This window comes from Lampetra fluviatilis, chromosome 55 (genome assembly GCF_964198595.1).
Source record: "Lampetra fluviatilis chromosome 55, kcLamFluv1.1, whole genome shotgun sequence".
Taxonomy (NCBI): Eukaryota; Metazoa; Chordata; class Hyperoartia; order Petromyzontiformes; family Petromyzontidae; genus Lampetra; species Lampetra fluviatilis.
Genome location: NC_136329.1, coordinates 7497671 through 7511766, shown reverse-complemented (window position 1 = coordinate 7511766; position 14096 = coordinate 7497671). Strand labels below are relative to the sequence as shown.

Sequence of the window (14096 nt, the reverse complement as noted above, 5' to 3'; positions counted from 1 at the left end):
ATGTCCAGGTTTTGGCTGCTCCGGTTGGGCACGACCTGCGGGTACCCGTCCATGTTCTGGCTACTCCTGTTCCCGGCCTGCCCGGCTCCCATCTGGTAGAGCTCCATGTTCTGGCTGTTGCGGCTTCCCCCGCCAGCGCCAAACGCCGGCGTTGCCTGTGAGTACGGGTACGGAGGGGGCGGCTGCTGCTGCTGTTGCTGCTGCTGCTGTTGCTGCTGCTGCTGTTGCTGCTGCTGTTGTTGGGAATTGTGGGTGGAGGTGGCAGTCATACGGACGGACGGGTAGTACCCCTGCTGCTGCTGCTGCTGCTGCGCCTGCTGCTGCTGCTGCTGCGATGGGGCCAAAGCGCCGGGAGGCAATCGGAGAGGAACTCCTGCCGACGATGCTGCTGCGTAGTACGACTGCTGCTGCTGCTGCTGTTGCTGCTGTTGCTGCTGCTGGGAAGTCAAGGCACTGGGTGGCAGCCTCAGAGGACCGCCTGTTGCATAGTGCTGCTGCTGCTGGTACTGCTGCTGCTGCTGCTGCATAGAAGCTTCCTGCTGCGTCGGTCTCAGCCCAAAAGAAGTTCCGTTGGGCCTTGCCGGGGCCACGGCCGTCGCGTAACCCGGAGGCTTGGCGCACTGCGACCCGGGCGACGTGCCCATCCGCGCGGAAATGTAGTCCGCATTGGCCGTGAATCTCTGCTGCTGCTGCTGCTGCAGCTGCTGCTGCTGCAGCTGCTGCTGCTGCTGCTGCGCAAGTCCTGGCGGAGGCGTGGCGTTACGCGGAGACCCCATGTGACCGCCCTCGGTGGGGTCAAAGGGCATCATCGTGGGGTCCTTGAGGCTGTGCCTGCGATGGACGCCCGCACCGCAGATGCCTGCCGAGAATGGAATTTTTTTGGGAAACTTTGACGCGAGGGAATGTTTTGACCCACACAGACCCACAGACTCACACAGACCCACAGACTCACAGACTCACACAGAGACCCATAGACCCACACAGACCCACAGACTCACACAGACACCCATAGACTCACACAGACACCCATAGACTCACACAGAGACCCATAGACTCACACAGAGACCCATAGACTCACACAGAGACCCATAGACTCACACAGACACCCATAGACTCACACAGAGACCAACAGACTCACACAGAGACCCACAGATTCACACAGACCCACAGACTCACACAGACCCAAAGACTCATACAGAGACCCATAGACTCACACAGAGACCCATAGACTCACACAGAGACCCATAGACTCACACAGACCCACAGACTCACACAGACACCCATAAGCTCACACAGAAACCCATAGACTCACACAGAGACCCACAGACTCACACAGACACTCACAGACTCACACAGAGACCCATAGACTCACAAAGAGATCCATAGGCTCACACAGAAACCCATAGACTCACACAGAGACCCATAGACTCACACAGAGACCCGTAGACTCGCACAGACACCCATAGACGCAGAGACCTATAGACTCACACAAACTCATAGACTCACAGAGACCCATAGGCTCACAAAGCGCTGTACTAGTAACAAATTGGCACGTTCTGTTAGCGTAACAAACCTTCCTAATTGGCTGTGTCGGGTGGTGGCGGTCCTAACGACACAACGTTTGTATAATTACGCAATCTCTCCCCACAAAAAAACCCCCTGTATTAATTCTAGATTTGAAGCTTTCGTGACTGCAAGGATTCACATTCTTGGGTTTTTTCGGTAAAGTTACGTAGGTAAAAAAATAAAAATTAATAAAATAAAAATAAAATTCACGACGTTTCGGAGGCAACACAAGCTTCCGTCTTCAGGTGGAACCGTCACAGCACGATAGCTGCTGTATCAAGTAAGTGAGGGTGGGAGGAGCCAAGGTAGGCCCTGAATATTGGCTCCTCCCACCCTCAACCAGTATATATACAAGGTCTGTTACTGGTAGGAACGAAGTGAACCAGCCTACAATAGATTATATCGTCCGTCCGATTAGGTGTAGCAACATCGCCCCCTACTGCAAACACTTGGCAGGACCCTACAAAAACCTTTACACTCAGTGAGGCATTCCTGGCTAAACAAGTGTAATAATACATTATGTTTATATTCTTTGGTTATTCGTTCCTACCAGCCCACCCCGCAGGGACCTGTTTTCTTGGAATTTCTCTTACTTGATACAGCAATCGTGCTGTGACGGTTCCACCTGAAGACGGAAGCTTGCGTTGCCTCCGAAACGTCGTGATTTTTATTTTATTTTTATTTTATTAATTTAAATTTTTTTACCTACGTGACTTTACCGAAAAAACCCAAGAATACCGCCCCCCTGTATTGTGGATGACATTGGTCACGGAAGCGCGCTCCGTGTTCAACTCACCCAGTTTGGCGACCGCATCGGCTGCCATCTCCATGCTGACACGACCGTTGTGGAGCTTGGACGAGCCAATCCCTCCATCCTGCAGAACAGCGCGCACACACAAAGATGAAAGATCCCCAGACAACACGCACACACAGAGACTATAGATACAGACAGAGAGAGACACACACTCACACACATACTTAGAGAGACACACACTCACACAGACTATATACACACACACAGACACTATATACAGACAGAGACACACACTCACAACACACTCACACACACACAGACAACACACACACACAAACTATACACACACACATATACACTATACACAGACAGACTTAGAGAGACACACACTCTCACACATACTTAGAGACACACACACACAGACACACACACTCACACAAACTACACATACACACAGCGACTGCATACATACACAAAGTTAGAGACACAAGACAAAGATCCCCCGTGTAGCCTTAACAGACTGTCGGGGCAAGTGCTGTTAGCGAGCACCTATGAAGGCCGGAACGGCACACGAGGGGGTGGGTGGCCAGCACCACGCCTGACCGCCTTTGTCTCCCCAGTGGCGATGTTTACTATACACCGCACCAGGTACTCATTTGAGGCTGAGTCGATCTAGGGGAGGCCCAGGACCGGTTCAGATAATCGCTGGCACTGGCGTTGGCCGTGAGCGGGAATCGAACCCGGGTCGCCGGGTTCATAGCGCAGCGTAGCGCTAACCGCTACACTACCGCTCCCCCAACACACACATGCACGCGCACACGCACGCACGCACTCGCACGCACGCACTCGCACACATGCACGCACGCACGCACACACACGCGCGCACGCACACACACGCGCGCACGCACACAGAGAGGGCAGAGAGGGGAACATCAACTGATGACCGGGGCTGAGACCATCAACTCGAGAACATGGTTTAATATCAACTCATTCCGTGTGAGTCTATGGGTCTCTGTGGTGAGTCTGTGGGTCTCTGCGTGGTGAGTCTGTGGGTCTCTGCGTGGTGAGTCTGTGGGTCTCTGTGTGTTGAGTCTGTGGGTCTCTGTGGGATGAGTTTGTGGGTCTCTGTGTGGTGAGTCTGTGGGTCTCTGTGTGGTGAGTCTGTGGGTCTCTGTGTGGTGAGTCTGTGGGTCTGTGTATGGTGAGTCTGTGGGTATCTGTGTGGTGAGTCTGTGGATCTCTATGTGGTGAGTCTGTGGGTCTCTGTGGGATGAGTCTGTGGGTCTCTGTGGGATGAGTCTGTGGGTCTCTGTGTGGTGAGTCTGTGGGTGTCTGTGTGGTGAGTCTATGGGTCTCTGTGTGGTGAGTCTGTGGGTATCTGAGTGGTGAGTCTATGGGTCTCTGTGGTGAGTCTGTGGGTGTCTGTGTGGTGAGTCTGTGGGTCTCTGTGTGATGAGTCTGTGGGTCTCTGTGTGAGGAGTCTGTGGGTGTCTGTGTGGCGAGTCTGTGGGTCTCTGTGGAATGAGCCTATGGGTCTCTGTGTGGTGAGTCTGTGGGTCTGTGTGGTGAGTCTGTGCGTGTCTGTGTGGTGAGTCTATGGGTCTCTGTGTGGTGAGTCTATGGGTCTGTGTGATGAGTCTATGGGTCTCTGTGTGGTGAGTCTATGGGTCTCTGTGTGGTGAGTCTATGGGTCTCTGTCGTGAGTCTGTGGGTGTCTGTGTGGTGAGTCTGTGGGTCTCTGTGTGATGAGTCTGTGGGTCTCTGTGTGGTGAGTCTGTGGGTCTGTGTATGGTGAGTCTGTGGGTCTCTGTGGGATGAGTCTATGGGTCTGTGTGATGAGTCTATGGGTCTGTGTGATGAGTCTATGGGTCTGTGTGATGAGTCTACGGGTCTCTGTGTGACGAGTCTATGGGTCTCTGTGTGGTGAGTCTATGGGTCTGTGTGATGAGTCTACGGGTCTCTGTGTGGTGAGTCTATGGGTCTGTGTGATGAGTCTATGGGTGTCTGTGAGTCTATTGGTTTCTATGTGTCTACACGAGTCTATACGTAAATAAGCTAATACATGACACCCATCTCATCACTTTATCTCCCATCACTATCTCTCATCGCTTTATCTCTCTCTCTCTCTCTCCATGCAGCGATTCGCGGATAGAGCCAAATTCGCAGATGTGCAAGTTCGTGGGTCACCGAGGCAACGCCGCACGCAACTTTAAACACCCCGAAAACGGTGGCGCTTTCAAAAACTCCCCGATGATGGCTCACTATCCCCGACACGGCCATTACGAACCCACGCTCCCTTCTCCCCCCCCCTCCACACCACGCCACCCCAAATCAACCACGACCTCTTCACCGCCCCGTCTCACCTCGGTCACCTGCAGCAGCTCCCCTCCTTCGTAAGCGAACGGCTGCAGCGAGTTTCTGATCTCCAGCAGAGCCTTTTGGTGCGGTCCAAATTTCACCGCCGCCCTGCCTTGCTGCTGCTGCTGCTGTTGCTGCTGTTGCTGCTGTTGTAGCTGCTGCTGCTGCTGTTGTAGCTGCTGCTGCTGCAGCAATGCATTCTGGGAGGGGCAGTCGCTCCACGGCCTGGGCTGGCCATCAGCCTGGCCCTTTCCTCGCTGGCGGAGACTCTCTTTGATGTCCTGAAGCATCGTCGAGCGAGCCGAGGGGATTCTTGGCGCTTTACAATTTCGTGTAGCTGCTGCTGCTGCTGCTACTGCTGCTGCTGCTGCCGTTGTTGTTTAGAAAGTAAAGGGCGGTGGGAGTCCCTCGCCGAAAAACGTGAAAATCCGTCGGGCGATATTTTTTTTTTTACTTTCGCCTCGTACAGCGACAGGATCCAAAAAAAGCCCCGTGCCGTCTGAACAGAGCGGGGTGCAGCGCACGGCAAACTTCTCCACGCGCCGCACAGAGCAATCCGTGCCACCACTCCAGGGAGGCGCGCGGGCGGGAGGGACAAACAGACCGGGCGCAAGAAGCCGTTCTGAGCGAAGTTTTTTTGTTTTCTGTCGTAGCTCCGGTGGCTTCTTAATATCGGAAGGAAGAGCGTTCCAGACGGCCACGTTGACCGCTGTCCCTGTTTGATGGCCGAGCCAGAAGCCGCTGACGCCACTGACGCCGCTGCTGCTGCTGCTGTGAGGACGACAATGAGCGGAGTTTGGGTGCAAGCGGCGCTGGGACGTATCGGAGAGTCGCGCGCATCGGTCGAAACGGCGACGCGGGCGGGGAGGGCGGGGTGGGTGGGGTGGCCTTCGTGCTCGATGCCGACGTTATTTTATTGCTACAGCCATTCTCATCGTCGTCGTCGTTATTCGACAGGCGCTTAGTTTTTTTGTCTTTTCAGAAGCAGTCGATTTTAACGCGAAGCGTTCCCCCCCGAGAGCGAGCGCGAGGGAGGGACGGAGATTTCCGCAGACGACTTCTCCGGGAGAGGGTGGCAGCCACGGAATGTTTCGCGAAGTTTTTTAGTTTTTTTCGAAAAAGAGGCACCTTCATTCCCCGCACGGCGACCTTGAAATCCACGTCATGATTTGGGGCTGACGCACGGGGGGGGGGTAGGTGGGGGGGCTGGGGGGTGTCGGATCCTTTAAAAAAACCGAGGCGGTGTGGGGGCGACGGGGAGGCTTGAGAACAAATCGTTCGATCGCAAAACTGTCACTCAAAGGCGCGGAAATCAATCGGAAAACTCCAGGGATGCGAGCCGCTTGCCCTCGTCTGTTCGCCCCGTGCCGGGTCTCCTGGTCAGCCGGCGACGAAATCGCCCTCCGGCTTTTTAGCGTGCAGTGTTTTCGACGGAGGAATCTTAACCCGCCGGCTTTTTTCGGCATCGGCAAAAAACATTCGGGGCGAAGTAACAAAAATAACTAAAAAATCTCTTCTGAGCGTCTGGGGAAAGGAGTTGATGCGACTCCCCCCTCCTTCTCTCGCTCGGAGCCCTGCGCCAGACAAACAAACAACAACAGCAGACAACGTCACCAACAGCCTGAACACGCGAACACGCGAAAACCACGCGCGTGGTGAGAGGGCAGAGGTGTTCACGCTCGTCTGCCGAACCCTATCGGGGTGCTTCAGCCTGGCTCTGTGAGTCTTCATAATGAGCCCTATGGGAGCCTCAGCCTGGCTCTGTGAGCCCTATTAGTGAGCCCTATGGGAGCCTCAGCCTGGCTCTGTGAGCCCCCCTAGTGAACCCTATGGGAGACTCAGTCTGGCTCTGTGAGCCCTCAGAATGAGCCCTATGGGAGCCTCAGCCTGGCTCTGTGAGCCTTCCTAGTGAACCCTATGGGAGCCTCAGCCTGGCTCTGTGAGCCCTCAAAATGAGCCCTATGGGAGACTCAGCCTGGCTCTGTGAGCCCTCTTAGTGAACCCTATGGGAGAGTGAGCCTGGCTCTGTGAGTCCTCCTAGTGAAACCTATGGGAGCCTCAGCCTGGCTCCGTGAGCCCTCCTGAGTCAGAGTGAGCCCTATGGGAGCCTCAGCCTGGCTCTGTGAGCCACCGTAGTGAAACCAATGGGAGCCTCAGTCTGGCTCTGTGAGCCTTCCTAGTGAGCCCTATGGGAGCCTCAGCTTGGCTCTGTGAGCCCTCAGAGTGAGCCCTATGGGAGCCTCAGCCTGGCTCTGTGAGACAACCCAGTGAGCCCTATGGGAGCCTCAGCCTGGCTCTGTGAGTCTTCATAGTGAACCCTATGGGAGACTCAGCCTGGCTCTGTGAGCCCTATTAGTGAACCCTATGGGAGCCTCAGCCTGGCTCCGTGAGCCCTCCTGAGTCAGAGTGAGCCCTATGGGAGCCTCAGCCTGGCTCTGTGAGTCTTCATAGTGAGCCCTATGGGAGCCTCAGCCTGGCTCTGTGAGCCCCCCTAGTGAGCCCTATGGGAGCCTCAGCCTGGCTCTGTGAGCCCTCCTAGTGAGCCCTATGGAAGCTTCAGCCTGGCTCTGTGAGCCCTCCTAGTGAGCCCTATGGAAGCTTCAGCCTGGCTCTGTGAGCCCCCCTAGTAAACCCTATGGGAGCCTCAGCCTGGCTCCGTGAGCCCTCCTGAGTCAGAGTGAACCCTATGGGGAGGGGGGGGTCACCATCAACAGGCAGCCCCATACTCTTCGGTTCTTTCGGTAAAGTCACGTGGGTATAAAACAAAATGAATCGCGACGTTTCGGGCGCAACACAACAACACGAGCGTCCGCCATCAGGTGGGAAAGCTGCTGCTGCTGCTGCTGAGGCAGCCCCCGTGAGGAATGCGGCGGTGATGCACGTGGCTCCCGCACAGGCTACGGACGACACGCACGGCGACACGCGTGACGACACGCACGACAACACGCGTGACGTCACGCACGACAACACGCGTGGCGACACATGTGGTGACACGCACAGTGACACGCACGGCGTCACGCACGACAACACGCGTGGCGACACGTGGTGACACGCACAGTGACACGCACGGCGTCACGCACGACAACACGCGTGGCGACAAGCGTGACGACACGCACGGCGACACGCACAGCCAGGCCCCGACACAACAACTACAGCCGCCGCCATTCGCCACGCAAAGTGGCCACGCAAATTGGCGAATGGCGACGTCTTCACGGCGGCGTTGCCCGTGCCAGGCCGGGTGCGCCCCGGGGCTCGTCACGTGACGCGTCGGAGGCTCGCTGCTGGCAGCAGGAGGGGGAGGGAGGGAGGTCACGGGCACGAGACCAGGTGGTCGACTGACTGCGATGACCGGCGGATGCACCGGCTGCGCTCGCTCCCCCATCACCTGTGCCGACTGTGCCCCCAACAACACAAAGACAAAGATCCCCGCCCCACGGGTAGCCTGCGACAGACCGACGGGGCAAGTGCTGTTTAGCGAGTGGCGTCGGCGCCTACGAGGGCTCCCGGCACGGCACGGTGGCGACGTTTCACTACAACACCGCACCAGGTGGCCATTTGAGGCTGAGTCGACCTAGGGGGGGGGGGGGGCGGGGGGGGCCCAGGACCGGTTGGGTGCTGGCCACGAGCGTGGACCGACAGGCCCGGAGTCGAAACGCAGCGGTAAGGCGCTGACCACCGCCGCTACGCTACCGGTTCTTCCACGCACGCACGGAACAAGGTAAACATATTCCGTACACACCCTCGCATACCACAGCTTAAACACTGCCCGCCGACAGCGTGAAGGTGGAGCGCACGCACCAAGACACTGACTCAACGACAGCGAAGGGATTGGTGAGGAGTGGGGGGGGGGAGAGGGAGCGATGGAATCGGCAGCTAAGGAGCGGAGGCGATGGATCGTGGCGATGGCGCGGGGAGGAGGCATTCGTTCAGCGGTGGATGACACGCGGCTCGTGAGGATGACACGCTACATGAGGATGACACGCTACATGACACACGCTACATGATGATGACACGCTACATGACACACTACATGAGGATGACACGCTACATGAGGATGACACGCTACATGAGGATGACACGCTACATGACACACTACATGAGGATGACACGCTACATGACACACTACATGAGGATGACACGCTACATGAGGATGACACGCTACATGACACGCTACATGAGGATGACACGCTACATGAGGATGACACGCTACATGAGGATGACACGCTACATGAGGATGACACGCTACATGACACACTACATGAGGATGACACGCTACATGAGGATGACACGCTACATGAGGATGACACGCTACATGAGGATGACACGCTACATGAGGATGACACGCTACATGAGGATGACACGCTACATGAGGATGACACGCTACATGAGGATGACACGCTACATGAGGATGACACGCTACATGAGGATGACACGCTACATGACACACTACATGAGGATGACACGCTACATGAGGATGACACGCTACATGAGGATGACACGCTACATGAGGATGACACGCTACATGAGGATGACACGCTACATGAGGATGACACGCTACATGACACACTACATGAGGATGACACGCTACATGAGGATGACACGCTACATGAGGATGACACGCTACATGAGGATGACACGCTACATGAGGATGACACGCTACATGAGGATGACACGCTACATGAGGATGACACGCTACATGAGGATGACACGCTACATGACACACTACATGAGGATGACACGCTACATGAGGATGACACGCTACGTGAGGATGACACGCTACGTGAGGATGACACGCTACATGAGGATGACATGCTACATGAGGATGACACACGCGCCACATACCTGTCAACCACCCATCAGCGCCCTAGCTTATTAGAGACCAATTCAGACCTTGCTGGTCACCCCGTGCACCTCATAAATCTCAACGTTCATCCTACAAAGTCCCATCGCAAGGAGAGAAACACAAACACATAGACAAACCATTATAATCATTATCATGATATTGTGCCCGTATTGAAACGGCTGTAACGCCGTATGGACCTGCAAACTCAACTTCCACTGCACAAGAAAACGGGGTTTAAACCGCATCACTGCAGCCTGTACTTGTTAATGCTCAGCCCATAACGAAATAACAAAGATCCCCCGTGTAGCCTCGACGGATTGTTGGGGACAAGGGCTGCGAGTCGCGACATCTCGAGCCAGAAGCACGTCCCCGACCGCCTTTGTATCCCCAAACCAGGTTTTGAGGCCGAGTCTACCTAGGGGAGGGGGGGTCACTCAACACTAACAGGTACCCGCGGCCGGGAATCGAACTCGGGCAAGGCCGGGTTAGCAGCATCAAGTGCGCTAAAGTCTCCTCACACCTGAAGAAGGACCCTTGTGTTGCGCCCGAAACGTCGTGATTTTATTTATTTTAATGTCTCTCACCCACGTGACTTCACCGAAAAAACCAAAGAGTGTGAATCCTTGCAGTCACGAAAACTTCAGATCTACATCTTCTTGGTTCTTTCGGTAAAGTCACCACGTAGAAGGGAAGTAATAAAATAATAAATATAAAACATAATAAAAATAATTCTCACGATGTTTCGGCCACAACACAAGCAGCCGTTCTCAGGTGAAGAACAGGTCTGTCGAGGCGACAGCGTCTGTGTTGTGGCCGAAACGTCGTGAGAATTATTTTATGATGTTTTATTTTTATTATTTTCCTTCCACGTGACTTTACCGAAATAACCAAGAAGATGAATCCCTGCAGTCACGAAAGCTTTAAATCGATATTTTATAATGTTTAATTTTTTATTATTTTATTACTTCCCTTCTACGTGACTTTACCGAAAGAACCAAGAAGATGAATCCCTGCAGTCACGAAAGCTTTACATCGAAATTCAGATCTACAATCAAGTGCGCTCACCACTGCGCCACCGCTCCCCGCCCCCCGTGCATACGCAGTCCAGGCACAATAACAATCACAGAAATATGCGAACACACAAAGACCCCTTCCCCCACCACCACCTCCGTTATAGCCTGAAACAAACTGGTTGGTGGACAAGGGCCGTTAGCCAGTGGGTGGATGGCCAGCACCACGCCTGGCCGCCTTTGTCTCTCCCAGTGGCGATGTTTACACATCGCAAACCGGTTAGTCATTTGAGGCCGAGTTCACCTAGGGGAGGCCCCGGTTTTTGTTAATCGTCACCGCTGTTGCGTGGCCGTGAGCGGGAACTGATCTCCGGCCGCCCGGTTGACAACTAACACACAAAGATAAAGATCCCCCGTGTAGCCTGTGACAGACTGCAGGGGCAAGTGCAGTTGGTGGCGAGTAGCGAGTGTGAGTGTGTGAGTGTGCAAGTGAGTGTGTGAGTGTGTGTGTGTCTGAGTGAGTGTGTGAGTGAGTGTGTGAGTGTGTGCGAGTGAGTGTGTGCGAGTGAGTATGTGTGTGAGTGTGTGAATGTGTGTGAGTGTGCGAGTGAGTGAGTGTGTGCGAGTGAGTGTGCGAGTGAGTGTGCGTGTGCGAGTGAGTGTGCGTGTGAGTGTGCGGTGAGTGTGTGAGTGAGTGTGAGTGAGTGTGGGAGTGAGTGTATGTCAGTGTGTAAGTGTGAGTATGTAAGTGTAAGAGTGAGTGTGAGTGACTGAGTATATAAGTGTGAGTATGTAAGTGTGTGAGTGAGTGTGTAAGTGTGTGTAAGTGAGTATGTAAGTGTGAGTGAGTGTGTGAGTGTGAGTATGTAAGTGTGAGTATGTAAGTGTGAGTATGTAAGTGTGAGTGAGTGACTGAGTGTGTGAGTATGTAAGTGTATCTTAGTGTGTAAGTGTGTGAGTGTGTAAGTGAGTGTGTGAGTGAGTATGTAAGTGTTAGTGAGTGTGTGCAAGTGTGTGAGTGAGTGTGAGTGAGTGTGTGAGTGACTGTGTGTAAGTGTGAGTGAGTGTGTGAGTATGTAAGTGTTATTGAGTGAGTGTGTGTGTGAGTGAGTGTGTGAGTGACTGTGTGTAAGTGTGAGTGAGTGTGTGAGTGTGCGTATGTAAGTGTGAGTATGTAAGTGTATGTAAGTGTGTAAGTGTTAGTGTGTGAGTGTAAGTGTGTGAGTTTATGTAAGTGTGTGTAAGTGTGAGTATGTGAGTGTTAGTGAGTGAGTGTAAGAGTGTGTAAGTGTTAGTGAGTGTGAGTGGCGTAGCGGTTACGGCATCCAACGCGACCGTACCCCCAGCCAGTTGCTCTCCCGGTCTTCTCGTGCCACCAAAACCCGCAGCTTCGCATTGACCAGCGTGGTGAAGTTTGCTCGAAGTTCGCGTTAGCGACCGACAGACGCGGCGCTCAACGTTACAACTTCATCGCTTCAAACGCAGTTCGCGAAACTTTTAAACGGCGACGAATCTCCCCTCAAGAAATCTCCGTTAAAGAAGAAAAAAAAAAGCCGCGGGGCCTAGCAAACACGGAGGCCTCGGCCTCGCCTGGATCACACGCGGGGGAATCGTGGCCACCCCGGCGCCGAGGAAAAGCGGCGAAAGCCTGCAGGGACTAGGCCTCGCTGCTCACACAACCCTCCACACTCACCCGCCACTCACCCCGTGAGGTAAAAAAGTTGGCGAAGTCCTCCCGACGCCGCGCTGAGCGAGCGTGGGGCGGCGGTGAAGGCCCCGCGCTGGAAGTTTTTCCACCTCAGTTCCGTCGGAGGGGACCTAAACGCGGCGGCTTAGCGGGACCACGGCCCGCGTGGGAATGCGCATGCGCAGTAGCGTCAGGAATGAGAGGGGAGGGGGAAGTTGGGGGGAAGGGAGGGGAGGATGGAGGGGAGGGTGGGGGTGAAGGGAGGGTGGAGGGTGGGGGTGAGGGTGGGTGGGGGGTGGGGGTGAAGGGAGGGGAGTGTGGAGGGGAGGGTGGAGGGGAGGGTGGGGGGAGGGGTGGAGGTGAAGGGAGGGGAGGGTGGGGGGAGGGTGGAGGGGAGGGTGGGGGGAGGGTGGAGGGGAGGGTGGGGGGAGGGTGGGGGGAAGGGGTGAAGGGGAGGGTGGGGGGAGGGGTGGGGGTGAAGGGAGGGGAGGGTGGGGGGAGGGTGGAGGGGAGGGTCGGGGGAGGGTGGGGGGAAGGGGTGAAGGGGAGGGTGGGGGGAGGGGTGGGGGTGAAGGGAGGGGAGGGTGGGGGGAGAGTGGAGGGGAGGGTGGGGGGAGGGTGGGGGGAAGGGGTGAAGGGGAGGGTGGGGGGAGGGGTGGGGGTGAAGGGAGGGGAGGGGAGGGTAGAGGGAAGGTGGGGGGGAGGGTGGGTGGGCGGAAGGTGGGGGGGAGGGTGGGTGGGGGGGAAGGTGGAGGGGAGGGTGGAGGGGAGGGTGGGGGGGGTAGAGAGGAGGGTGGGGGGAGGGTAGGGGGGGGAAGATGGAGGGGAGGGTGGGGGAAGGTGGAGGGGGGGGGTGGAAGGGAGGGTGGGGGTAGGGGTGGGGGGAGGATGAAGGGGAGGGTGGAGGGGAGGGTGGGGGGTAGGGGTAGAGAGGAGGGTGGGGGAAGGTGGAGGGGGGTGTAAGGGAGGGGAGGATTGAGGGGAGGGTGGGGGTAGGGGGGAAGGTGGAGGGGAGGGAGGGGAGGGTGGGGGAAGGTGGAGGGGGAGGGGGTGGAAGGGAGGGGAGGGGTGTAAGGGAGGGGAGGGTGGGGGGAGGGTGGGGGAAGGGGTGGGGTGGGGGTGAAGGGAGGAAAGGGTGGAGGGTGGGGGGGAGGGTGGGGGGAGGGTGGGATGGAAGGGAGGGATGGAGGGGAGGAGTGGGGGGAGGGGTGGGGGTGAAGGGGGGGAGGGGTGGGGGAGGGGTGGGGGTGAAGGGAGGAAAGGGTGGAGGGTGGGGGGAGGGTGGGATGGAAGGGAGGGGAGGGGTGAAGGGAGAGTGGGGGGAAGGGGTGGAGGGGAGGGTGGGGGGGTAAGGGTAGAGAGGAGGGTGGGGGAAGGTGGAGGGGGGTGGAAGGGAGGGGAGGATTGAGGGGAGGGTGGGGGTAGGGGTAGGGGGGAAGGTGGAGGGGAGGGAGGGGAGGGTGGGGGAAGGTGTACGGGGGGGGGGAAGGGAGGGAAGGGGTGGAAGGGAGGGGTGGGTGGGGGGAAGGGAGGGGTGGGTGGGGGGAAGGGAGGGGTGGGTGGGGGAAGGTGGAGGGGAGGGAGGGGTGGAGGGGAGGGTGGGGGGAGGGTGGGGAGAAGGGAGGGGTGGGGGGGATGGTGGGGGGGATGGTGGGGGGGAGGGGTGGAGGAGAGGGTGGGGAGAAGGGAGGGGTGGGGGGGAAGGGAGGGGTGGAGGGAGGGGTGGGGGGCTAAACGGGCACTGCATCACGTGCTAGAGAGGAGATGGAGTGATGTGGTGCAGGAGGATGTGGAACTGAGTGGACTTAACACATACCTGCGGAGGGAGCTGGTAGGAACGTTGGGATGCTCGGTCAATGGCCTGCAGGGTCAACGGCG

At 56.6% G+C, this 14096-nt stretch overlaps 1 protein-coding gene across 1 annotated transcript in view; it reads right to left on the bottom strand.

The window, feature by feature from the left end:
- The window catches only part of LOC144949964 (uncharacterized), a 45825-nt gene extending 33436 nt beyond the window's left edge, over positions 1–12389 (bottom strand). Inside the window, exons 1-5 of the mRNA XM_078879954.1 lie at positions 12236–12389; positions 9521–9611; positions 4684–6252; positions 2363–2441; positions 1–859 (exon numbers count right to left, since the gene is read on the bottom strand). The exon at positions 1–859 is cut by the window's left edge and continues 1141 nt beyond it. Of these exons, the coding sequence (XP_078736080.1) occupies positions 1–859; positions 2363–2441; positions 4684–4968 (1223 nt within the window). The 5' untranslated portion in view covers positions 4969–6252; positions 9521–9611; positions 12236–12389. The remainder of the gene's footprint in view (positions 860–2362; positions 2442–4683; positions 6253–9520; positions 9612–12235) is intronic.
- Positions 12390–14096: the final 1707 nt, after the last annotated feature.